Source organism: Balaenoptera acutorostrata, chromosome 5 (genome assembly GCF_949987535.1).
Source record: "Balaenoptera acutorostrata chromosome 5, mBalAcu1.1, whole genome shotgun sequence".
NCBI classification, from domain to species: domain Eukaryota; kingdom Metazoa; phylum Chordata; class Mammalia; order Artiodactyla; family Balaenopteridae; genus Balaenoptera; species Balaenoptera acutorostrata.
In genome coordinates this window covers 68049149-68076651 of record NC_080068.1, presented here as the reverse complement: position 1 = coordinate 68076651, position 27503 = coordinate 68049149, and the positions used below count along the sequence as shown (strand labels likewise).

Sequence of the window (27503 nt, the reverse complement as noted above, 5' to 3'; positions counted from 1 at the left end):
ATCCCAGGCCATAAACAATGGAGGCTGTGTTTACGCACGTGCATTCAGACTAAAATTCAGCATCCCCACCACTGCTGCGACCCGCCTACTCCATTCAGACTCCAGCACTGACCACGCTCAAATCTGTGCAATTATAATTATGCTGGTGCAGCTCACACATCATACAAAATGAGCTTTGGAAACCGTGGAATAAAGAATGTGTTTTAATACAACATCACATGCCTTTTCTCATTTTCATGTTTATAAAATCAGAATTACCATACATCCTATGTACAGAGTTAATGGCATATGTGTTTTATTTTTCTCTGATACAGTAACAATAAGTCAATGGTGTTTCTAAAAGTTAATGGTGTTTTCAAACTGACTTAATATGCTAGTATTTTATCATCCAATTTCTTTGACGATCAATCGCCAATATTCCTCACACATTGATATTATTTTACCCTGCTTTCACTCCATTCTTCCATAAAAGAGAGATAGATTTTCAGATTAAAGAACTACAAACTCACTTTGTTTTTTCCTTCAATTAGGGCAAACTGATTTTTGTTGACTTCGATTTTGTTTCCCCCCTGGAAGTCCTCCACGTTTCTCCATTCTTTACAGGTATGTGGGTTTGTCGTTAAGGCAGCTTGGCTATAAGAAAGAGGTAACAGATGATATCATGACTTAATTTTTCTTTAATTCATATCAATAGCAAGGAAAGGAGTCAGACTTCGGTTATTATGTTCTTAGAAATAACTTCCAACGCACCCTACCACGTTACAAGACTTGGCGCCAATTAAAAATAGGCCTCAGCAATGAAGGAAAAGGTTCTAGGTAGATTCATTCAGGATACAGGAGGGAAGCAGCTATTCTGGGAACAAACCTCCATTCATAAATTGGATCGACAAGACAATTCAAGTTAATTTAGTTCAAAGGAAGGCAAGGAAACTAAGAAGCCATTGGGCTTCTTAATCTCCCTGGGACTGTGGCCTTTGTGTAGGAAATGGTCAGCATCTGAGGAAGAAACTAAGAGAGGCCATCTCAAAAACAACAACAGGAAGTGAACTGCTTAGGGTGGTGGTGGGTGACTTGTTGTTGTTTTTTTTCCTAAGGATGTCTGGACTTGTGTTAGGACCTGATAAGCCGGGCCTGAGGCTCCGAGGTCTACCACTCCCTTGCATCCATCAGCACTTCCTCTGAGATGTACCTTCTCACAGATAAGGAGATTGTGGTATTCACCGGTTGATTGGTATAAGGAGAAAAACCAAAGACTGGCAATTAACAAAGTGAGCAAAGAAACTGCATTCAGAGAGATGGACATCAGGGCCAACCTGAAGAGAGAGCTAGCTAATCTCAAAGCGCGATATCCCAAGGAACGACATCTCCTAAAGACGTAAGCACAGAGAAAGACGGAAGGAGATTAAGAGTACCACTTGAGGGATAACCTTCTTAGAGATAGTCTTCTTGGCTTAGAATGGTGTCATATCATAGCTTGGCTATGTCCATCGACAGAGGAATAGATAAAGAAGATGTGGTACATATATACAGTGGAATACTACTCTGCCACATAAAGAATGAAATAATGCCATTTGCAGCAACATGGATGGACCTAGAGGTTATCACACTAAGTAAGCCAGACAAAAACAAATACTGTAGGATATCACTTACATGTGGAATCTAAAAATAAAACAAATGAATAAATATTTTTTTTAATGCAAAAGAGCAGGAAAAAAAAGGGTGTGGCCCTACTCACGTGGGCTGGTAGGTACACTCTGTTTCCAGCTGCCAGTACCAGTGGACGTGACTGGGGGGAGGAACGGCATAGATGGTGCACGTCAGCGTTTGGGAGGTACCATACTGGTAAGAGTCCACGGGAGAGATCAGAGATTTCTCACCAATCTGGGGTGGGACTGGAGATGGGAAAGACAGCTTTTGAATGGTCAATCAGCTTTGAGGAATGGAAAGTAGAAGTTTTCAGCAACGAAAGCCTGTGTTTTTCCAAGCATAGAATTTTTGCCCCCATTTGCTGTTTTCAAAGAACATCTAGATTTGGAAACAGGACACCTGACTTCTAGTGATACTCATGATAACAATAATAATAAACTAGTAAGTTGAGTGACTTTGTGCCAGTCTCGTCACCCTGTGCCTCACCTTTTTCTCATCTACATTACAGAGATCGTTCTCCTCATCCTCCCAATTTCACAAGAGCAGACAAGGCTCCAGGAAGAAAATAGTTGTGAATAATACAGTAGGTACATGTATTATGTACTGAGCATTGTTCTAAGTGCTTTACATCAATTAATTCATTTACATCAATTAATTCTTTTAATCCTCACAGCCACCGTTACTGTCCTCCACTTTACACGTGGGAAAAATTAAAAAGTGAAATGACTTGCCCAAGGTCACCCGCCACGCCTGCTTCTCCATCTCTCCCTCCTTCTTCCCCTTCCTTCCTTTCTCCCCTCCTCTCTCCCATCCGTTCTTGTTTTCCTCCCTTCCTCCCTCCATTCCTTCCCTGTCTTTTCCTCCTTCTCTCCCTTTTTCCTCTCTTTCTTTTTTTGGCTCCAAAGTCATTAATGCGAAACTATCTTCTCATCACTACCAACCTAAAGCCTCATTATACTTTCAAACCTTGACTTCTTTTTTTATCTTTGTTTTATAGAGCAGGGTAAATGCTAGGGTGAATCAAACGTTTAGTGACTTCCTGGATGAATGAGATAGAGTTATTCATTGTCCATTTTTATATCTTTATTTCTTGTTCCTTTCCTTCTCCCCACCCTACTTTTCAGCTTCCCAGCTTCTCTATACTCCCCAAACTCCTACACCCAAGTGGCTCCTAAGTGACATTTCTGGAACCTGTTATCTTTAAAATACTCCCCGAAGCTGATGTCCCAGCAAAGAAACGAAGCCAAGCTCAGCAGACATACAGAGCTTGGCAGGATATACAGGGAAGCACCTTAATGTCACATGAGAAGATCCTGAAGTTTTAATCTGCCATGACAGTAGAAAGCACAAAGAATTACAACAGAGAGGCATTTCCCAACCTGTGTTTGGAGCAAGATATTAATGGATGTATGGGGGAGGGTTGCTCTGGTCAAATAAGTTTGTTAAACCTTGGCTACTCTATGTCTCCCACCCACCACTGGAGAATGGCAATATACTATGTCCATCAACTTAGCATCTCCCACATTTACTTGACCATGACGCCCTTTTCCTCCCCACCCGGAGTACTTATTGTAAATAAGTATCTTTCAGTTTGGAAAAATAAAGTTCAAATCATTCTTAAATCAAAAACTTAATATCTCCCCACTTTACAGCCTCAGAGTCAGATCCCAGACTCCTGTTGAAAAAAAAAATTAAAACACTTCCAACCAGCCAACAGTGTCCACCTGCAAAAGCCTTCTGCATTGGAATCTGCCTGTGCATCACTGATACATCAACCCCCAAATCAAACTAGCAGCTTCCCACAAAATTCAAGAAGAGTCTTAAACATTTGCATGCCAGGAGCACAATTCAAAGGTACTGCAACTGGAGCCTGATGACTGTCCCTGTGGGCACTCTTATGTCACAGCATTTAGCCACTGGCTGCACCATCTACTTTAGGCTCGAGTTCGACCACCAAATGGTTCATTCGCATGGCCTCTTAAGCAAACATGTCCAGAGCATACTGCCCCACATCTCACTTCAGCCGCACTGTCCTGGATCATTTTTATACACCGGAGCTACTCATGATGTAAGTGAGGCAGAGACACCAAAGGAATGGTGGCCTGGCTCTTCAGGAGGACATAATCATACTCTTTATAATAGATAAAGAGAAGGAAAACTGAATGGACTCACCATTCACAACCAGAGATACCACGTGGCTCTGTTTCTCCTTTGAAATGGGATTGGTAAGGATGACAGTGTAATTTCCTGTATCTTTTTCACTCACTTCCATAATGGTCAGTACGTGCCCCACTTTAATTGTGTGATTGGACTCAATGGGTCTTCCATTTTTATACCTGTGGGGAAAAACAAATCCCAGAAATGAGTCCGATCTAAGGATCTGCTTTCACGTGGAACAAGGCTTTGCATTTATTTCCAGTCGTTACCATTTTATTTCTGGAGGAGGGTAACCAAGGCACTTCACAGGGACTCTGACACGGTCTCCCACGGTGGCTTCCACCAAAGATTCCATGCCACTACCGAAAGCAACAAAAGGTTTTTCTGGAAGAAAATAAAAATCATTTTTCTCATAAATGGCAACTTCTTATAAATGGCCATTTGGTTTAGTTTTTCATTTCAAGTGAAGAGTCAAAGACCTTGGGGGTCTGAGTCACTGCTGTTCAGAGAGTCCCCATCTTACCCTTCTACAGGTCCCACCCCAGGTTCTCCCTCACCTGTGGTCTCTGCGTTAGCTTTTCTCTCTCCCCCAGTCTGCTCCACAAGTCTACCGAGCACTCAGATCTCACTCAATTCAAGCATTTGCTTCTCTGTGAAGCTTTCCCTACGTCCCCCAGGGGACCTTGGGTGCTCCTTCTCCTCTGCTTCCATGACACCCTACACATACCTCCCATGTGCCCCAGGACTCAGTCCTCCGACCTCTTCTCTTTACCAACACCTTCCTCTTGTCAATTACACATTCCTCCTAAATCTATATCTCCTGCCCCTGACTTCCCTGGGTTCTAGGTTAATATATTAAAGTCTCCACTTGGATGTTTAGTGGGCATCTCCAAATGAAGCCACCCAACCCTGTGTCCCCAAATCCTACTCCTCTTCCTATCTTCCCTGTCTCGGTTAAGAAAACTACCGTTCACTCAGTTGCTCACGCTAAAAACGCAAAGGTCATCTTCCATTCTTTTTCTCGTATACCCCGCAGCCAGGGAATCGACAGGCAAACCCTATTGGCTCTATCTTCAAAAATACATCCAGAATCAGGTCACTTCTGACCACCTCCACTTCTACCACCCTTGTCTAAGCCACCCACCATCTCTCACCCGGATGACTGCAATTAGCCTTCTAACTAGTCTCTCTACTTCTGCCCTTACTTCCCTAAAGTATTTCACATTAAAATAACCCACACAGTGATCCTATAAAAAACATAAGCCAGAGCATGTCTCTCTCTACTCAAAACCCTTCTATGCATTCCCATATTATAAAATCCAACCCCTTATGAAGGCCTATAAGTTGGATACCATACAAATTATCATCTAAACTGAGACGTTTATGTGAGTGAAAGAGAATAAATGGGAAATTAAGTTATTTTCTCAAAGCCCCACAGAAAGTAACTAAATACAGGTTTCCCCAATTGCAAGGCCCATGCCTCTCAGCCTTGCAATCAAATGAAAATTTTAAAATGATCTTAGATAATAACACTCTGCTTACTATAGTGATAATAATAATAATAGCAACAACAATTAATATGTAGTGAGCCCTTACTACATCAGCTCATCTCATCTTTAAAGTTGGGATTTGAACCCAAGCTATGCTCTTGACCTTGAGGTCAAGTGGCCTTCCTACCAAGAGCTCAAACACACCTTCTGAACGAGCAAAACAGGAATCACTAGCTGACCTAAATTTATTTAAATCATCTCACTTTTCAAGGCAGAGCATAATTCCAGAGGAAATCTTAGCTTACCATGGACCCTGATGAATGTGCTGTTCCTCTTGGTCATGAGCCCACTGGAAGCGGCACAGGTGTACCATCCTTGGTCACTACGGGTTACACCATCTATAGTCAAGGTGCTCAAAAATTTCTTCATCTCACTCCCAGACTGGGTTTTTAGGTCCCGGTTTACAAGTTTCTTATGCTGATGCTGAAAAAGAGTTTAGTGAACTTCCAAAGTCCAGAATAACATTCCCTGGTAGCTTCTAGATACCCACAAAAGTCTTGGCCTTCAGTGAACACTATTTAATGCTAATAATAGATACTTCTGAACTTTTATCATCATGCTGATGACAAATACATTTGGTTTCAGGAGAAATAAATAGAATCAACCGAATCAGGCATTTTAAAACCTCACATAATGGGAATGAGATCAATATAAACTGCAGAAACACAAGGAAATATGACCACTGTTTAAGGAGAAGTCTCATGCCACCTCTTGAAAAGAAATTCCCTTAAAGGGAAAATAGATCAAGGACTTTGGAGAACAGAGAAATAATGCAACCTAGAAAGACATAATCCCCTAAAGAAAACTAATCTTCACAGCCTGGACAGAGTTCTTGGTTTTGCATCTTTTTTTTCCATGGGTGCTGTATGTCCTACAGTTTTCTTAAAATGTGTGTGTGTGTGTGTGTGTTAGTGTAAGTTAAGGCCCTTACATTTTATCTGGCCAAAGAGGTCCCTATCTCTCTCAAGCAAACTTCGTTGGAGCTTATTATCAAAGTATTTGGAGGTCTGGCTTTGAATTGTTAGTGTTACCTTCAAAGAAGGGTATTCCCAGTTGAAGTCAATCCCCACATTTAGTTCAGTTCTTGCTGTACAATTTAAGACAAGCTTCTCTCCAACAGACAGCTCAACTCCGTGAGGGGGGCTCAGAACCACATCATAAATCTTGTACCCTGGAGCAAATAAATTGGAAAAACAGAAAGTGAGAGGGAAACCAAAATCTATAACTTGGCACACATTTTTTCAGACATGATGCAACTTCAAAATGTGTCACATCATTTTTCCCTGAGGGCTTCCCCAAACCTTGGTTAACTCCCAGGAAAATGGTCTACAGAGATTCACAAAGCAGCCCTAAAGGGATCTCAAAGATGTTGTAGCCCAGTGGATAGAAAAGCAGTAAAATCTGAGAATTCAATAGTCAATGGGGTTACCAAACTTTCCATAAAATAGGTATAGTTAAAAGATTTGATGCCAAGCAATGCTCTGAACATTGAATTTTCCAAAAAACTACGCTCCCATAACAGAACTCTTATTCATCCTTGGTCTTGGTAAGGAAGGAGAAAAACCTCAGTTGCACATAGGTTTACTGGGTAGAGAAGAGCGGATGTAATGAATTGCTTAACAACAAATCTTGAAATAATATATTTCTCAATATCTCTTGTCCTCCAGAATCTTAATATAAGAAGCTAATCTTTATTGTCTGACATTAATGATACAGAAAGGAATTGTCCTCTTACCTACAACCACAACTATGTACATAATAGACTGGTAACTTTCATCATTAATTTTTGCTTCACAGAAGACCATGCCAGCATAGCTGATCATGTAGCTGGGAATAGTGAAGCCTTTCTTGCTGTCCCAGGAAATTCTGTTCCCATCAGGAACAAACCTCTTTTCTGGATACCTCTGGGTAGAAAAAGAAATATCAAATATTTAATCAAGTGCTATCCAAAAGTAAAAACCATGAACACTAAAGAATTCATCTTATTTTAAGAATACAAATTGGTTTTATTTATTGTCATTTTGACCCTTCCTAAAGTTTCCTTTAAAACTCACTGTTGACTTAATGCTATATAATGCATGTAATATATATATTTATAATATATATAATGTTATAAACAGGCTACCCATCTTAATACTAGCTTAAAATTATGAAAGGGTAAGAGATGAAGAAAGAAGATGTAACTTACTGCACAAAGTGACACATTGAGGTTTGAAATGGTCCCCAGACACGGAATCACCACAGTTTTGTTTTTGTTCTCAGTGATGTACACAACTCCATGTTGGTCGCTGACAGAAGCAATAAACGGAGATCTGTAATCTAGAAGAAAATGTAATTCCATTAGTTAATGGCATTTACTAGAAAAGTGGGTCATCTTTCAGGTTCATAAACTCTAACCAGAGAAGTAAACTATTGGGAAAGACATTTCACACTAGGCAAAGGAATCCAGAGGTAGGTCTGCTGGTAAATATCTGGCTCCAAGGTTATGTTACAGGAGGGGTGTGTGTGTGTGTGAAAAATCTGGAAGAAAACTCCCAGAATGAGACTGGCTCCTTTTGTACTGATGATCAACAAGTAGAGTGTACTTTATAGGTTCCACATTTAAGCAGATTGATCATTACAGTTTTTTCAAAGTGAGTGAAGGAACATATGTCTTCATTTTCATATGCACTATACATCTTTCACGTACATAAATTTTAAAGTAAATTTAAAGTTAAACCTGTATAGTTTACCTACTGAGTTTTATTGATGTTAAAAAATTCATGTTCTCTCTCTTAAGGCAAATAGTGTAACTGTCATGAAAATAGGTTAATGGCTCCCAAAGATTCTTTAAAGTAAAGAAATAACTAACCATTTTTAATTCAATAATTCAAGAGAAAGTTTCATGTGAGTATTTTAAGATTGTGAAGACTAGATATAAGATTCTTTATATAATAATGTTGAATAGTTAAATTGTTTATGTTTACTGTTTAATTGCATTTAGTTTAAGATTCAGCAATCATTAATATCTTCAATGACAAAAACCTGAAAAGCCACCATGGCAAAGACTGAGAAAAAAACAAAAGAGATTTTAATGCCGTTCAAACATGGTTCGTATGATGTTAACACGCTGCTGGGAAACGACTCCTTTTCCCAGAGATAGAGTTGATGGGTGTGAAGCCATGCTTGAAATCTCAGAGAGAGAATGGTTCATGCCACTCTCCCCAACACACCTGACCAAGCATTTTCAGAGCTCTTCAGGATGGTTGGTTCAAGTAAAGAAAGAGTTAATTAAACCAAAGGGGAGAAAAGCAGCTAATTCCCTGCAAGAGCAGAAGTTTGATTTCCCTCCCAGCTGGAAAGCACAGAAAGGCAGCCAATCCAGCCACCACATGCCATAGCCATTATCTTACGAGAACAAGACCCACTTCCCGGCTCCATCCATTGCTGGAGGTAATGGGGTCAGAAGACTAAGGAAGTAAGGTGGGGACCAGAGAGGATATTAAAGGACCGTCCATAGGGAATACTTCAATGTTTTCTTTTCCACTGTTAAACTTCATGACCAAAATCTTGGACAACTCACCTCCTAGAACACCAGGCTTAGACGGGAAGCAGAATTTGATGGTATACTCAAAGACAGGCAGTGTACAAATAAACAGTGCTGGGGATTGCTACTTCTTAGTATTACCTACCTTTCATCTGCATGCTATGAAATATTACATAGCTTGCTTACAGAGCAAGTCTTTGGAAGCTAAATTAACCCCTTGACGTAAGACTAAAGCTATTCAGTAAATCAATTCTATTTCAGTATCCCAAAAAGAGGAAATAAACAAAAGAAACCCAAACAACCACCCATCCTCTCAAAATAAAATATTTACTGTAACTCATGAAATGAATTTTCACATGTCTCCAGGTTTCCTGACTTGGGGAGAAGGAAATAACGAGATATTATGGGAGAGGTTCATCTTGTAGTATTTCCAGACAGCCTGAAAGCAGGAAATCCTTGCAATCTTCTGAGAAAGCCTGATCTCCCAAGACTGCCAGATCAAAAGGAGCCAGAAATTCTCGAAGATCTGAGCCTTGTCTCTTTCAACTTCTGCAGAGGGGAGGAGGAGAGCACGAAATTCTACCTTGGATCGTGCTTACCCTGGGCAAAAGTAATTCTCAAATATTGTGCAATCCAGGAGTGACATACGTTATTCTGATGTGGTCCCCATTCCTCCCTTGCACTGACCATATTGCACTACTGAAATGCAAATGGAGATATGCAAGTGTGTCTCCCAAAGCTGATGAAATTCCTGTTCTGTAAGAGATGCTTCTGGAAAAAAGTCTAAGCCATCTTCACCTGCTTCAAATTCTCTGGGATGTACAGAGGTATGTCAGTGTATAAATAAAATGTCTAAAAAGCTCATCTTTACCGAAAAGAAAAATATTTAGTATATCTAAGCAAAATACTATACTATAGACTTATACCCACCCAAGTTATATGATTCATATCTCATTAGTTAAGTCAGGTTTTCTTAAGTTAACATAAGATTTTTGAAACACGAAGGAAAGAATAATTCAGATTATAAACGCTAAATCCATGTGACATGGAGTTTACCCTACATGGATGTTAAGTTGGCCTCCACAGTGTAAATCCCAAATTGCAAACTATAGAAAGATGGAGCATGTCATCCAAGATCTCAGACCACACAAGCAAAGGAAAGACACACTGCCCTCAGAAGGTCTTTTGAGACAGTGACTTTATTTGCACAAGTGTATGGAAATTGTATTTTATATAGTTTAAGTGGGAAAAGAAAAGTTCCTATGAACAAAAATAGCTCCAGAGCCTTTGGCTGATTCCCTGTGCATTCTTGGGGAAATCTCCGAATCTGCTGTAGATAACCTATCTCTCCACAGAAACCTCTCTGTAATTCTCCCCTGAATCTTCCTTTTCGAGAATTTCAGGGGTTTTTTTTTCTCAAACATCAGAAGACTTCTTATAAATCTCCATTGCCAACTGTGAACACAGATTTCCCTTAGAAACAAAGATCAGAACCAAATCAACTGGGCAATAGTGTAGCAAGGCCCAAGCTGCAGAACAAATCACTGAGTCTTGTACTCAGAGGAGGCCTTGGGAGGGAAGAATTTTGTAGATTCCTGTTGGCAGAGAGCCTTTAGAGCGAGCCTTTGTTGTCCGGATTCTTCTTTGCACCTGTTGTGTTTTGTAACTGGTAAATTAACTTGGGAAGTGAATTCCATTTAACCACTTACCTTGAACATACACATAGATGACGGAGGCCATGTCAGTGTCCCGGTAGAAGCACTTGTAGGCTCCAGTATCATTTCCAATCACTTTTGGAATGGTGAGCATCTTACAGAAGACGCTGTCACTGCAATCCGTCACCTCCACTCTTTTCTCAGAGCCGCTCTGATTGTTGGGCCAGAGCCAGTCCAAGTCCCTCTGACCCCTGAAAAATTCATTCCAAGCAAGTATTCAAGTGAAATGCCTATGAGACTGTTTCTAAGAAAATAGAAGTTTTAGTTCTTAAACTTATACAAACTCCTCAACAGACAGATTCATAGCCTTCTACCCACAATGACAGATTATACGGACAAATGACAAAAAGCCAGAGTCTCAGCTTCAGAAATCACTTATAAGGATTCCCGAGTTTTCTATTACTTATTTCATTCATCCAACAAATATTTATTAAGCATGTGCTATGTGTCAAACGTTGTTGAAGACTGGGAATACAGTAGTGAACAAATCAGATAAAAATCAATGCCTTCACGGAACTTCAGTCTAGTTGGAGGAGACAGGCAGTAAAAAAGTAAGTAAACTTCAATAAAGCTGAAACTTTTAAAAAGTAAGTAAAATATATTGTATAAAAGGTGGTGATAAATACTATGAAGAAAGTCTAGAAGATGCAAAGAAATAAGTGAAGAGTTCTAGAGGGAGGGGGCTTGGTGAAGTGGGCCGTATAGATATCAGGAGGAACAGAGTTTCAGGCAGAGAGAACAGCCAGTGTCAAGGCCCTGGGGTGGGTGCCTATCTGGAGTATTCGGGGAATGGCAAGGAAGCCAGAGTAGCTAGAGAAGAATGGGCAGTCAGGAGAGTAAGAGGTGAGGTTAGGAAGGAAGGGGATGCAACTGTCTAAGGGCCTCGTAGGACCTTGGAAGGATGGCATTAAAGCACAGATTACTTTCATTGCAGCACTTCTCTACAAAGCCCCAAGGAAGACAGTCAACATCAGAAGAATGTAACATCACTGACCCTTCTTTAAAGAACTTGAAATTTCCACGAAGTCGCAGCTACATTAATGAAGTTACTTTTAACACACTCCATTGTTTTTCTGGGGACATAAGAGGAGTATATATAGAATCTTGGGGAATTTTAAATAACCTTTGTTGTTAAGGGTGGGTAAGAGGAAAATCTGCTGAGAAATGCATCTTGAAGTAGCAAAGCTAAGCAAACAGCACCTGTTACTATGTTTTTCCCAAGGGTTGGGTATTGGCGACCTACCCTTGATAAGGCAACTAGGGTATCCTTTACACTCGGCAAGCTAAAACAGATGTGTCACTGTGCTGAACACTTGGCATTCATCAAGCAGAAACAATGGCAACAAGCTCCACAAGGTTCTTTGTGGACCATCAGCACTCTTCTCAGGGGGCAAGGTCACCTCTACCCACCATCTCTGCCAAAACCACACTGGTCCCAAGAAGCCTCTGGGTCTGTCATGCATAATCACTACATTAAACCCTAAAGTCTTCTACTTTTCTTCCTGAGGTGGGGGCTGGAAAGCAAAATTTAAAAGCCTCCTCTTCTTGTCAAAGAGGCCTATTTCCCCAGTTAGCAAAAATCAAGAGCATGACTTCTTGCTAGCTGGTGAACGAGACATGCCAGAACCTCAAGCCAGAGCATGACATGCACTCAGCAATATTAATGACTGAATATAAAATTGCTACTACAGTCAGAATTTTACCATAAAATAAAGTTCTTGAAAAGTGCTAAACAGATGTCTAAGAGCCATTCTGAGTATAACAAATATGTCCCCAAACTTCTTTAACTCTAAAGATTTCATTTATTCATTCAATATTTATTGAATGTGTATTACATAATATATGCTAGGTGCTATACTGGTTATTAGGGTGTGTGTGTGTGTGTGTGTGTGTGTGTGTGTGTGTGTGTGTGTTGGCAGAGGGTAGTAGGAAAAAAATGCCAGCAAAATTGTACAGAATTTTCCAGAGAAGACCTTCCTCATGTTTTCATTATTGCATTAGTTCTTAGAAACCTCACTACTTATACACAATTACAACGACTCTATTATAATTCTGCTGTATGGAAATTATTCTTTCTTTAATAAACAATGATATTTGACACAGGAAATCTGAATCTAAAATGTATCCTTACCTGCAAGTAATTTGAAGCGTTGTGTTAGCCATAATTGTAAGTATGTCTTTTTTTATGCTGAGCCTGGGTGGATCAAGAGAAACACTAGACAAACCTAGAAACAAATTAAATAAATGAATATAATTGCCACTCAGACCCAATAGGAAACACCTTCCATAAACAATGCACACTCTATACTTTAAAAGGCCTCTTCAGCAATTCATTGTGTAAAACTTGTGAATTTACTTTTCACCATTCCCAGTAAAAGTTCACAAGCTGTGTCATAACAGGAAGAATGGGCAGATGGTCATAAACCAACACAACAGTTCTGCAATTCATTGAGCGAGGGTGGAGTTCCTGTTTTCCTGCATTGCCAACTTCAAGGTCTTACAAAAGGATATGGGACATTGAAACCAAATGAACCTTCATCTGATGATCTCACTCCCCTGGGAAAGGACCCACTGACATTTCTTATAAAACATAGGATGCACACATTCGACTAAATTGCTGATTAATGAATACTACTTAGAGAGATTTCTATATAGTTCATCCATGTACTTTGAGGGGGGTGGGAATGTCCATGACATTGTCTCATTTTCCTTTATCAATTTTCTAGTGCACTTCCTCTGGTAACTGAACTGCCAAGGTTGAAAGACTGTACATTAAAACTAGATGAGAGGAACTGAGGAAAGAAACATGTTCCCATGTCATATAACATGCATATACTTTTCCTCAGAGAACAGAACCTAAAAAGGGTAATGCAGGACTTCCCTGGTAGTCCATTGGTTAAGAATCTGCCTGCTAGTGCAGGGGACATGAGTTTGATCCCTGGTCTGGGAAGATCCCACATGCCGCGGAGCAACTAAGCCCGTGCACCACAACTACTTAGCCCCCGCTCTAGGGCCTGCGAGCCACCACTACTGAGCCCACATGCTTCGGCTACTGAAGCCCGTGCACCTAGAGCCCATGCTCTGCAACAAGAGAAACCATGGCATTGAGAAGCCTGTGCACCACAATGAAGAGTAGCCCCCGCTCGCCACAACTAGAGAAAGCTTGCACACAGCTACGAAGACCCAGTGCAGTCGTAAATAAATAAATAAATAATAAAATAAAAAAAAAGTAAGTTTAAAAAAAGGGTAATGCTAATGAATTACAACTGGGGAATCTCAACTTACTGATCAAAGCGCTGAGCTTGTCCTGACACCAAGCTTGGAACACAGGAAAAGTGTCCACCTAAATATACCATGGGACAGATTCCTTGCCATGGGTCACTCCACAGCAAGAAGACTGAGTTCTCTGCCAACTAAATGCAAAGAGCTACCAGGTGTTGAAAAAGCATCAGAGAAAGAAAAACTGTCCACCATGTTAGGGTCTTAACTCACATCTAGATCTTCAAAACACCACCTTAAAACGTGATTGATGCTGGGTAAGCACCCAAGCTTCATATGATCCTTTACTCACATCCACTAAGAACAAATGACTCTCTAGGCCTAAACTGGGATTGACATTGTTGGGCAAATAAAAGAGTATTAGCAAATATGAAAGAGTATGAATAAATAGAGTATGAGCAAATATCCAGTGTAAATATGCAGAGCATTGAATCTGTGGACCCCAACGTGAACAGCTGCAGGCAGGATGAACAACTGATCACTTGTGTTCTCATACACTCACTCAGATGTGCAAAGTAGGTTGCTGTAGATCTGTTAATCAATATTAAAAAAAATTTTTTTAACTGGAAATTACTTTATATCAATAAATCTCAGAAACTAATTGGCATTGGAACTGCCATGGGTTTGGGGCGGTGGTTCTTAAACTTTAGCATGTGTCAGAATATGCCTAGGCCTACAAATCTGCATTTGTAGGTGACGCGGTCATACATGGTCTATGGGCCACTGTTGGATGGCTATTGGTCTGGGTGGTCATGCTTAGTTAATCAGCAGAGCACTTTTCAATATGAAGGAAATAACTGCTCCCAAAGTAGGCAAACAATAAAGCAAAGTGTTTAAAAGCAAAAGAAAAGTCTTCCAATAATGGAGCCCCATTTTGTCTAACAGAAGGAAAATGAAAATAATTCATTTGGATGAGCACAGATATCAAACTTGACTGGGAAACACTAGGTTGAGAAACATGTCAAAAACAGTAACTTAATACAATTCCCATGATAACCCAAATGAGAAAGAACCCATTATTTGGGCACATTCATGTGAGAAAAAAATGGTAGTAAAGACTAAGCTCTAATTAAGCCAAGCTCACCCCACCACAAAAATAAGAGATTCTTGAACCTCTCTTGTAAATCACTGCCACAGATTATCTCACACTCTAGACACACTTTCCAATGTTAAAAAAAAAAAAAAAGGTTCTTCATTCATAGGGAGCCAAAACAACACCATACTATTCTAGAGACATGTCTCCAACAAAAAACTATTCAACAAGGCTATCAATAATGATAACTTCAAATTCATATATGTAGACCAACACTCAATTTCTTTTTGCTCCAATAAGCTTCATTCATTTTCACAGGCAAGTTTGAGTTCTGCTCTTCAGAAAGTTCTAAAGAAATAACTCTAAGAAGTACATACGCTGCTACTCAATAAAAAGCTCTTCTATGTTCAAATTCCATAGCCAAAATTAATTCATTTGTGCACTATTACCCTTCCAGCTCAAAGACAGGAAGGAAAAACAACAGTGCCTCTGTCTCTAGAATTTGATGGCATCAATTATAGCCCAATCCAATTAAGCAAGTCACACACTCCAAAAGGGTAACCTCATCATTATATTCAGGGCAACCCGATTACGGTTACTACTGCTGTGCTATGAAACACCCCAGGCTTAAAAGCAACTCACTTCTTTGTGGGATACAGAACAAACCACAAGTTCCAGACCTTTATTCTCTCACCATAAAGGGGAAGAGAGAGGTCTTGTCAGGGACAAATGAGTGTTCCTAGTGGAGCTGGCCTGGATGAACCAAGTCATTATTCAGAAAATTCAGTAACTATAGACAGATGATCTTGTTACTGTATATGTGTGTGGGTGTCTTAAAAAAAAAAAAAAGACATGTGGTTCTTAATTTATAAGGAATTTTCGCCTGAATCATTTTACCTTTTCTTCCTTTTCCACCCTCTCCCCTTTCTCACCCTCCGAAGAGTGGAAATCTGGAAATCAGCAAACTGGCTACAGAAAAGAGATTAGAGAGAGAAATGCGAGAGAGATGAGAAGGAGAGATAAACAGAGAAGGAAAGAGGGATGGGGGAGAGAGAGAATTTACTGCATCAAGGGCATGCGTGTTCCTAATCTTGAAGGAGAGTGAAATTTTAGATGGCAAGGAGAGTGGCGAGTGGCGCCCAATCTAGGTACCAAATCCCTCAGAGTAAGTTTTCAGAACGTGAACTTCTGACCATGTGCTTCCCCGAAAGACCAAAGCGCTTTGAAAGATGTTAAATTGTTTTACATAAGAAGGTGACTATTACTTGGAGACACTTTGGGAAGCTGTCACAGCCCCAGGTCCAAGCCCCAATTCCCCTTTCTCTCTGCGAGGAGAGCGGCGTCCTGCACCAGGAAGAAGAAAAAGTTTCCCTCTCCCTTAGACCCCACCTTATCCAGTGGGTGTGTATGTGAGTTCGAACCAAAAGGGAACAGTAGACCGGGCTCCCGGTTCGACTCCTACAGAGGCAGAGCTAAGCGCACGGTGCCGTCTGCCGAGCCGGCTCGCGGCCCCCTAAGGGCTTCCTTCCCCGCGTCCTGGCTAGGATGGTGTGCGCAGCCGGACAACGTTTCACCGCCTGTTCCCGCCTGCGGGGGCACCTCCCGCCTGCCAGCCCCAGGTGCTTTCCCACTCCCGCCTCCTAAGAGCACGGGTGTATCGGCTCTGCAGGACACGCTCCAGCCCAGGCCCTGTCGGAGGCCAGAGTCGCGGAAATGGAACTGGGCTCAGGAGACCACCAACTCGCTGCGTAATCTTGGACCAGTCACCGAGCTTCAGTTTCCTCTTTGGTAAATGAAAGAACACAGTGTGAAGTCACTTTCACCTCTCCAGCTCTATGACTCCGAGTTAGGTCCGGCCTCCAGGTCCTCTCCGCATCCCTATCTCTCCGCCCGTACCCGACCTCTCCGCTTTCCTTCTAGGGAGTGGGCTCCTTACCCACAGAGGCAGCCCGGGTCTCCACGCAGAGCCACAGAGCAAAGGCCAGCAGCGCCTTGCTCTCCATCCCGCACCTCGCGCCGGGCGCAGTGCCCAGAACTCGCCGGCCGTTCTCTCTCCCTGGTCCTGCTCCGCGAACAAGGCGCGGAGGTGGAATGCGCGCCGCCGCGCAAGGCTCCCGCGCTCGCAGGGCGTGGGTGCCCCGGCTTCGGCCGCGGCTGCAGGGGCGTCTGCGGGTGCCAGTAGGAGAGGGTATCCCGGCTGCCAGACAGCTCCGGGCTTTCTGTAGCGCGCAAGTGGTAACCCGCGCGGGCAGACGAAACGCAACCATACACCTCCGGCTCTCCCGGGGTCCCGGGATTCAGTGCTGGGTGGGAGCCAGAGCCGAAACTCTAGAGCGCGGGGGCGGGGCCATGCGGGGCGGGGCTTCCCTTCGCAGCCGGCCCCGCCCCTCAGCCGGGTTCTGTGAGTGGACCCGGTGCTTCCCACGCCCACCACATCTCCCCATCTCCCCACTTGCCCTGGACTGCGTCTGGCCCGGAGTGGCTCGAGGGTGAACGTCCCGGGCGCAAACACTCCATTTCTGAAAGAAGATGAAGCCCATAACGGGTTCTGAGCCACTCCACGTTTCAGTCGGTGGCTGCCCTCCCACCCCGAGATGTTGGGGAGCAACACGGAGTGCGGCGAGGGACACTGCGCCCTCAGGAGGAGCGCCGAAGTCTGGGGCGGCCTTGGCTCTGCGCGCCTCTGAAGTGGCTGGCGGACAGGCTGAGGATCAGCGGCAGGCTGAAGCAACGAGGCAGAAGCGGATACCGAGCAGTCGCAAACTGCGACTCCAGCCAGTATGAGTGTTTTGCTTGGCCAGCACAGCTGTAGTTTAAAAATCTGAATCTGAATGCCTGTAGTACGAATATTCACTTGCCCAGCTCTCCGAAGTTCCCACTATTTCCTCTTACACCTGACGGCTTCAATTGTTTTTAAGATACCTGCCTCGCCCCCCAATGCATTTAAATTTGAGACCCTCCCCCTCTACCTGGCTTTCTCCAAAAACCTACCTCAGGCCTCCGGGGAGCTGGAAGTACCCAGGGCTCTGGAATATCCGGGTCTCCTTGAGGAAAGGTTTTGTCCACCGGGTTACCCGACCAGGAGTCCGTCGCTTGACGCTTCCCGGGCATTTTCAGAGCAGAGCTTCCAGCCAAGCTCCCCTTAGGCCGCGGGGAAGGAGGCCCGCAGCAGCGGGCTTCCCTGGAGACGCAGTGAAGCAAAGCCCAGACCCTGTCTCACTTTGACAATGAGACAATGAGTTACTGCCCAGACCCTGGGCACCCAGAACACTCTGTACCAAACCTCCCAACTCTCTCAGCAGGTGTAGATTCCTTGTGGCTCTGTAGACTCTCTGTTTCCTTTCTAACCACATTTGTTCTTCTTTTCTCTCCATCTGTCCCCACACCTGGGAAGTGACAGATGTCCCCTAACTTCATTAAATGGCATCTTCCAGATCCCTCCGTCTCTTACTTCACAGGTGCTTTTAAATGACAACTTAAAGGACCATCCTTCAGGGAGATGAAGAGGTAGAAATATCTTATTTCTACATCTAGTCCAAACTCCTCCTCCTGAAATACACATTAATGTAAAGTGTTTCTTCTCTTCTGCTATTTTTTATATGTACTGTATTTACTCTTCTACTTTGCCGGGGTAACAGTTGAAATGCTTTAACTCTGAAATATAATGAGTGCATTATGCTTAAAAAATCTTTTTAATATGAACAGGTTTAGAATGAAAAGTCCTTCCTTCGGCAGAGGCAGGCATTTTTACCTTTCCTTTTTTCCCAAGCAAATTCTATGCACATATAGGTATAAGTATATCATGCTCCTCCTTCCACAAAGGGTACCCTTGGTATAAATACTGCTTGAGTGTTGGCTTTTTTCACTTAAAAATATAACTTGGAGGTCATTCTACATCAAGCTTTAGGGCTCCATCTTGTTCTTTTTCATAGTGGCATGGTGTTGCACTGTATAGATGCACTAATATTTAATCTAGGAGGTATTTGTCAGGGCCAGGGGTATACTTAAAAGAAACTCCTCTCTTCCTGCAAGTAAACTTAGCAAGGAAAACAGGATGGGCTCTGGCAAAGTTGGATAAGGGGGAGGGAGATGGAACCTGGTTTGGAGCAGGCAGTTTTTCTCCATCTCCATCTCCAAACAATTCTTCTCTCTCAGCTTTATTTACAATTCATGACACTTCCTCTTCCACGTCTCACTTAAGAAGATAGTGTCTCCTCTGAATGCAAACCAGAACCTGCAGGCCCATGGTAATAGCCCCCTTTAGAAGTCTTGGAGGAAATGATGCGTCTTTGATGGCCACAAGACCAGAATTTGGCAGGGTCTCAATGAAATCAGTCTACCACATTCCCTCCCACACAGCACTAAGAAGTGCCTTGTGTTCATGAAAAATGACAAAGTCTGGTGGGGTTTTTTTGTTTTTTTTGTTTTCTTTCTTTCTTTTTTTTTTTTTTTTAAGTCTGTTCCATGTGCAACACCCTCCCATTATCTGGCACTGCTGCAAAGGAGTGATTTGTGAGTTAATCAGACGGTACAGGTAAGATCACCACCTATCAAAGTAGGCAAGTGCGTACAGTGCCCCGTAAATGGTATTCAGACACCTTTGGGGGTGAAGCAGCCAAGAGTGGTGCTAAGTACACAGGGGCCACACCGGCTGGGCTTGCCTCCCAGGTCTACCGCCTTACTATCCACATGATCTTGACCAACTTACTGGTTGTGTATCTATGAAACACAAAAGATGATAATAGTACCTTCTCCCTAGGGTTTTTGCAGGAATTGAATGAGTTACTGCACATAAAGCCTGACCTAACACCTAGTAAGCACAAGTACCTAGCACATAGTAAGCACGCAATGCACACTTGGAAGCATTGTGCAAAGATTAATTATACTATCTCCTTCATGTTGCTAAGATCTGAATGGTAAATAAGGGTGATTTCTTCAACAACAGTTTCTGGTCCTACTACGTGCTAGATATTACAGGAGAGACTAGGGTTACAGTGGTGAACGTGAGCAGAAATGAGCAATCCTCACAATAGCTCCACCCAGGGCAAATTTAACTTAATCACAGAGTGCTCTGTATCTCCAGCTGTTCTATCGGGCTTTGTGCACAAAGAATATAAATTGCTCATATCATCAAAGCATACTGCATAAATTAAACTCCACAGTGCCAACTTCTGTTCCATCGCCACCAGTATTTTGGACTTCATATCTTAAAAATGTAGATACGAAGGCTAGCAAAAGGTTAATAACTGCGGAAGTTGGATGATGAGTACATAAAGGGTTCATTTTACTATTCTCTCTACAGTTACACATTTAAAATTTTCCATGATTAAAAAAACCTGTTTTAAGTAACTATAATCAAAGTGCTGGCCGGTTTTGTATAATACCATTGACTTTTCCATAGTCGGTCTTGACATTACCTCTGGGAAATGGTTGAAGCAGAGAGGCAGGTGGATGGGAACTTGCACTTTTTACTTCATGTATTTCTACAACATTTTGTCAAAATGAGAAAGTGTAACTTTTACAAATAAAATATATAAATCAAATTTCAACTCTCCCTTCTAGTGGCTGTTATAGTTTTCAAATATTGCCATTTGTTGATTACGTATTTGCATGTCACTTTCTCCTGTTTATTTCACTTAATTTGTTTCCAATATTTGTTTATGCTCTAACTTACCAGAGCCCTGACTACCTTGCCAGATGTTGGCTGGATTTCATAGCCCATTGTACTCATGACTATCATGCGCTGGGAGATCCTGAGCACCCTTTATCTCTCATTATCTACCTTCCTTACACACCTACGTGTATTTTTCTCTCTGTGTGACTTATTTTTAACTTAAACTTAAAACACATTTGTATGTTCAAGGAAAAGAAGGTTTTGTTACCACAAAGCCAGGCTTGCCTTGGATGTTTCTATCAGTGTTTGGCTTCATTCATCAAGTCTTACATTCTAATAAATATAAAACAAAGTCCCCATTCTTTTGGTGAGACAAATGAAACAGAACTTCATTACTTGCCACCTGCACAGGAAAAATCTCAGTTACTATAAATATGCATGCCTATGTGCCCTCCCCAAACTCACCCATATAGTTGCTTGCTATATCTCACAAGGATAAATATAACAATTTTAAAAAGTGGAAAGTATGCAGGGAATTTAAGTAACCAACTGAAAATCCACATAACACCAGAGAAGGATGTTAGAAAATAATAAAAGTAGCGAACACTCACTGAGCACATTCTGTGAGCAGGTACTGTTCTGAATGCTTCGCTGCATCCTTTGCTTCATCCTTGCAACAGCCCATGAAGGCAGCAAGCACTGTTAGCAATCCTCAGCGAAGAAGAAGAGTGAAGACAAGGAATTGCTTACCCTTAAGTAAATGTTCCTTTGCCTTCCTAAAAGTCTTGCAAAAAAGAAAAGAAAAAGTTGTTTTATCTCTTTGCAAACAATCAATGCATAGTTTTCTCACCATTAGTTAATGATTGGTTAAAAATCAAGACACTCTTTGCTTTTTTTTAATAATAAGAATAAGTCAATTTTTGGAGCACTTATTATATGCCAGGTATTTTCTTTCACTTAACTTATTGTAATGTTTACAATAACTCAGTGAAGATACTATAATTATTTTCATATGGGGGTGGGGGGTGAGATTTGAAGGTTTAAATAACTTTTCCAAAGTCCCACAACTATAAGTAGTGGAATCAGGACTTAAAAGCAGAGAGGTAGTAAACATCCAAGACAGATGTCTCCAAGCACATAGTTTTTTTTTTCTTTTTTTTTTTTTAAGGGAATAGTTTAATATTTTTATTTAACATACTTCCCTTCTTTTTTTTTTAACATCTTTATTGGAGTATAATTCAAGCACATAGTTTCTTTTTTTTTTTTTAATTTATTTATTTATTTTGGCTGTGTTGGGTCTTCGTTTCTGCGCGAGGGCTTTCTCTAGTTGTGGCGAGCGGGGGCCACTCTTCATCGCGGTGCGCGGGCCTCTCATTATCGCGGCCTCTCTTGTTGCGGAGCACAGGCTCCAGACGCGCAAGCTCAGTAATTGTGGCTCACGGGCCCAGTTGCTCCGTGGCATGCGGGATCTTCCCAGACCAGGGCTCGAACCCGTGTCCCCTGCACTGGCAGGCAGACTCTCAACCACTGCGCCACCAGGGAAGCCCCAAGCACATAGTTTCTTGATGAGGACTGGTCTCCTTCAAGGGGTGAGGCTGAGTCAATAGATGCCATTGGCTTCCTCAGCCTCTCCATGATGATGGCTTCCATTTTCCTAGGTGGATGGAAGGCCAAGGGTGACTTCGGAGAATCACTCTGCGACAATCAAGGCAGAATTAAAGGCAGGTAACTAGATCTCCCTCTCCCCCGCCCCAGGAACCCCAACTCAACTGGATCTTCACCTTCTTACCCCTTCAAAGAGAAGCAGTTGCTCCTATGTACATAATCACTTGGGCATTTGGGGTATTTGTTTTCTGGCATGGATTTTTTTTTTTTGTCTTTAGTGTCTTAGAAAACTTTTATTTGACCTTCAATACCCAGCTCAAATGTCCTTCCCAAGTAATGTTTTAACTTTTTATTCAATTGCCTTCTTCAATTGAGATCCTCCCAGAAAAAACAGGCAGAGGTTAAATCTTACTTGAGCAGGTGGTTGAGTTTAGAAGGATGGTTGTTAAGGTATAATAAGAATGGTGAAATGCATGATGTTGATGAATATTTAGTAAAATGTACCCTGTACATTACACACTTATCATGATATGTCTAGTTAAATAGAGCTATCATCAAAAATACTGTGGGGTTCAAATGATATGTACTAGCTATGTAAAATGTACCTTACAAATCATTCTTAAATTCACATTTAAATAATAGTCATACACTTAATAAATATATCCAGAGCTATACTGAATTTATACTTTATCCTAGACCAATTAATTTGGACTATTTTGTTGTTCACAGAGCCAGGAAATTACTTTCCTTTTCCTATATACACATAGCACTTTTATGATATGATATATGATAATATGACTATGTTTATGTGAATGTTTCTCCCTCAAAAGCAGGAGTTTAGGTCAAATCTATTTTGTATTTTCAATGCCTAGCACAGTCTCTGTGCATCCTCTCTTCTCAATACTTTGATAAAGTTCAAATAATTTTTATTATTTCCATTTCTGCTGTTCTTTGTTTCTTCTGTACTTTTTCCCCCCTCAGAATCACATGCCTCTTGGGTATCCATCACAATTATCTTTACAGGAAGCAACTTACTGGAATAAATAGAACCATACAACATCAACATAGACACAGAGTGAAAAAGTTCTTAATTTATTAATCAGTGGAGATTGGAGTTTTGTATTTTTATTTTGAGTAACGAAGAAAAAGAAAAAGAGCATTTATAAGGTTTGCATGTGCTATACAAAAAATGTGTGTCCCGAACTTTATGTCTGTGCCCTTTGCAGGTTGTAACCATTTTTCCAGTGAATTAATGTCATCTCCCCTCTTAAAAGTTTCTCAAGTTTTCAAGGAACTGAACAGTGCAAAAACAAATGCTTTTGTTTCCTAGAGAATTATTATAAGTCACTTGTCCCTCACAGAAGAATATAGCCACTTCCAGTTTAGTTGTATTAGTATGCAGTGCTTTTCACATTTCTCCAGAATAAAGATAGCATTTTCCAGTAGTGTTGCTTCACCAGCAATGACAGCTAATCAATGGAAGCAGAAAAGTTTTATGGTCTTTGTATAGAAATTTTGTTTCCAGAGTTTGCAAAACATTGGTGAGGAGTCCCTTGAGGCACAAATTAAAATTCTCTTTCCGTGTGTTTCTGAACATTCACTTCTCATACGTTACTGCTTTGGTGAACATAATAAAACCAAGCAGAACAACTCAGCAAGGAACACCTCACACAGAGAGACAGTTTTAAATAAAGTAAAAAATACAACTTCAGATCTAACTGATAATCATCCCAAAATTAGTCAGGCTGGTTATAGGCAGATGAAAGGCCGTAAGGGAGTCATTTCATGCATCTGACCACGTAATATAAATAGAAGTTCCAGATGTACAGAAAATGAGTCTTGTAACAAAGCAACACATAGAAAATATTAAACACTAAAATGGTCTTTGGATTGTATACAAAAACACTTAGATTTCCTTATCCTAAGAAATTAAGGACCTTGACCTTGCTTCTTCCTAAAGCTACTTGGTTTTTGGTTACTTTTACCATTCCTCATTGTAAAAGTTCTGGAAAGAGAGAGGTGATCCTGCATCTTCTCTTCTCAAATACAATAGCTTCTTCTCAGTTTTGACTCTGCCCAGCATCTCCAGCACATCCATCCCATTGCTCACCCCATCTTAAAGCTCTGTCTTTGCTTGATTCTCATTACACTGTACACGCCTAACTCTCCAGCCAATGCCTTTCACTGGCTTAAGCTCCTTTGCTCAACCTTAAACACAGGGAATCTCCAAATCATTCTTGGTCATCATCCCTTTTCCTCTTCCATGACTCTCTCAGGGACCTCATTCCCCCTTGTGCCTTCAACTGTCTTCTCTATGGGGATAACATGCAAAGTTGTGCTTTCCAGCTCTGGTTTCCACCCTAGCTCCAGACTCTAACCTCCAGCCCTTCCTGGATATCTCCCTGTGTACGTCCCATGAGGCTCTGAAATTCAAAGTGTACAAAACTGAACACTGTTTCTCTTACTCCTGTACTGCCTCCTACAGCACCCTCAAGTGCAGTCCTTCCAAGTGCTTATACCCCATACCTTGCAGCTGTGTTACTCCCCTGACATTTTTCTCCCACCCAAACCAATCTTGTCTACATTCTTTATATCTCTCATATCTATCCCCTATTTTCATTCACCAGACTGCCCTGATTCATGACCATTTTGCCTTTGTCCTGGAATTTTCCAATCCATCCATCACTCTGCTGCCAAAGTTATCTCCCTAAAACACAAGGTTCATCTGTCCTTTATCTTTGACAGTTGGCATTTGCACACAGCATAAAGCCCCAAACCCTGAGCCTAGTGTTCAAAGCTTCATTCCTCGCCTGCTTCCTGTTTTTCCAGCTTATCTTCTAGTATACCATAGACATACTCTATTTTCCAGCCATATAGAGTCCACTGGCCACTTCCAAAAAATGCTTTATACTCTCTCGTCTCCAGGCTTTGCCCAATATGTGTTCTCTTTGCTTAGAATGTACTTTATTCCAAGATCTGCCTATAGGAGACTGGCCTCCGTTTAAAACCAGGCCCCAAGAAGTCTCCTCAATCCCTACTGCTGCACCCCTGGCCAACTGAATTACTCGTTCCCTACCTGCAATAGTTAGGATTCCTTGGATTGTAAGCAACAGAAAAAACCAACTCAATCTGGCTTAAATATATAGGATCATGTTGCTGTAAGTTCTGGGCTGATTTCAGATAGTTTTATCTAGAATCTCAGTGTGTCATCCTGCTATTTTTCTGTATAATTTTCTCAATTCTGCCCTCAGGCTCACTGTAAAAAAAAAAAAAAAAAAAAGGCTGTATATCTTCACACCACACTGTCCACAGAAAATTCTTTGCTACTAGGGGCAGTATCTTAGTCCATTTAGGCTGCTATAACAAGACACCACAGACTGGGTGGCATACAAACAACAGAAACTTATTTCTCACAATCCTGGAGGCTGGAAGTCTGAGATCAGGGTGCCAGCACGGTTGAGTGAGGGCCCTTTTTGAAGTTGCAGACTTCTCATTGTATCCTGACATGGCAAAAAAGGCTGGGGAGCTCTGTGGGGTCTCTTTTATAAGAGCACTAATCCCATTCATGAGGGCTCCACCCTCATGACCTAATCACCTATCAAAGGCTCCATCTACTAATACCATCACCTTCCGGGTTACTATTTCAACATACGAATTTTGGGGGACACAAACATTCAGACCATAGCAGACAAGAAGGATGCCAGTAGGGTTAGGTTAATCAGAGTCCACCTCTGCAATTAGGAGTGGGGTCAATAACATCAAAACCACATCATTGGGGCTTCCCTGGTGGCGCAGTGGTTGAGAGTCTGCCTGCCAATGTGGGGGACACGGGTTCGAGCCCTGGTCTGGGAGGATCCCACATGCCGCGGAGCAACTGGGCCCGTGAGCCACAGCTACTGAGCCTGCGTGTCTGGAGCCTGTGCTCCGCAACAAGAGAGGCCGCAATAGTGAGAGGCCCGCGCACCGCGATGAAGAGTGGCCCCCGCTTGCCGCAACTAGAGAAAGCCCTCACGCAGAGACGAAGACCCAACACGGCCAAAAATAAATATAAAAATAAATTAATTAATTAAAAAGTAATAATAATAAGGGAAGGCTACTCTACAATTTCTTTTTTTTTTTAATTTTTTATTTATTTATTTTATTTATGGCTGTGTTGGGTCTTCATTTCTGTGCAAGGACTTTCTCTAGTTGTGGCAAGCGGGGGCCACTCTTCATCGCGGTGCGCGGGCCTCTCACCATCGCGGCCTCTCTTGTTGCAGAGCACAGGCTCCAGACGCGCAGGCTCAGCAATTGTGGCCCACGGGCCCAGTTGTTCCGCGGCATGTGGGATCTTCCCAGACCAGGGCTCGAACCCATGTCCCCTGCATTGGCAGGCAGACTCTCAACCACTGTGCCACCAGGGAAGCCCCTACTCTCCAATTTCTAAAAAAACAAAAAACAAAAAAACCCCACATCATTGAAATGGGGAAGGGACTGTTTCTCAAGGAAAAATCTGAAGGTTTTTGTAGAAAGTAGGGGGATATGAATGTTAAGGAGACAACCAACTAATGACTACTATATTCCCCATACTCCAAGAATACATTATTCTATACCTGTTGTAGTTATATGATATCCTGCTTTATATCAGATTTATTTGGTCTGTGTATCTGTCTTCTTCATTATATCGTGAGATTGAGGACCAGTTTAGTGTAGCTTTCATAGCTGTTTTTCTAACCTTCCAATTAATTGAAGACAAGCCTTTTCGGTCTTCTGGAAATATTCCCCTTTCTTCCAATGTTATCATCATAACATATCATAAAAATAACTATCATTTATTAAGTCAGGCCCTGCTGTAAGCACTTTACATGTGTTGACTCCCTTAATCCTCACCACTGTCTTACAGAGTAGGTACTATTATTATCTTCACTTCCTAGATGTGTAAACTAAGGCTCAGAGAGGTTAAGTAACTTGCCCACTGCCATGTAGCTTGCATGTGGTAGAGCCAGGATTTGAGCCAAAGCAGGATGAATCCAAAGCTACACTCTAAAGCAGATTTGTGCTAGTTCATCTCTCAAAAAATACACCTCTTGGTAAAACAGTCACTGAAAAGCTACTTCTTGTCTTTCATCCCTCCCATCCCAAGCATCACTCAATATTGTCAATTCTCCTTTCCTAACATATTTGTTCTTTCTAATTTATTCTTATATTAAACTGACCATCAAGTTCTGACCATCTCTTGGCTCAACTTCTAGAATAATATATTTGAAAATCAATCAATCTCATGTGTTGACCCCAAACTATCCTCCTAGTCTCTACACTCTTCTTCCTGACCTGATCTCCAATATCAAATAGTTAATGTCTTTCACCTCATAATCATGTACCATGAGGAACTGATGTT

At 41.7% G+C, this 27503-nt stretch overlaps 1 protein-coding gene across 7 annotated transcripts in view; it reads right to left on the bottom strand.

Annotated features, from left to right (window-relative positions):
- Positions 1–27503, bottom strand: part of KDR (kinase insert domain receptor) — a 200754-nt gene that overhangs the window by 27590 nt on the left and 145661 nt on the right. For 2 of the 7 annotated variants that reach the window (XM_057547058.1, XM_057547059.1), the window contains 11 exons: positions 21133–21305; positions 12727–12820; positions 10590–10786; positions 7543–7673; positions 7090–7258; positions 6386–6525; positions 5600–5777; positions 4074–4188; positions 3820–3983; positions 1736–1892; positions 510–633 (listed from right to left, as the gene is read on the bottom strand). In XM_057547058.1, the coding sequence (XP_057403041.1) occupies positions 510–633; positions 1736–1892; positions 3820–3983; positions 4074–4188; positions 5600–5777; positions 6386–6525; positions 7090–7258; positions 7543–7673; positions 10590–10786; positions 12727–12820; positions 21133–21190 (1527 nt within the window). In that variant the 5' untranslated portion in view covers positions 21191–21305. Of the gene's footprint in view, positions 1–509; positions 634–1735; positions 1893–3819; positions 3984–4073; positions 4189–5599; positions 5778–6385; positions 6526–7089; positions 7259–7542; positions 7674–10589; positions 10787–12726; positions 12821–16843; positions 17223–17898; positions 18127–20789; positions 20925–21132; positions 21306–27503 lie in introns of those variants that run through there. The other 5 variants (XM_057547056.1, XM_057547057.1, XM_057547060.1 and 2 more) reach the window with 4 other exon arrangements.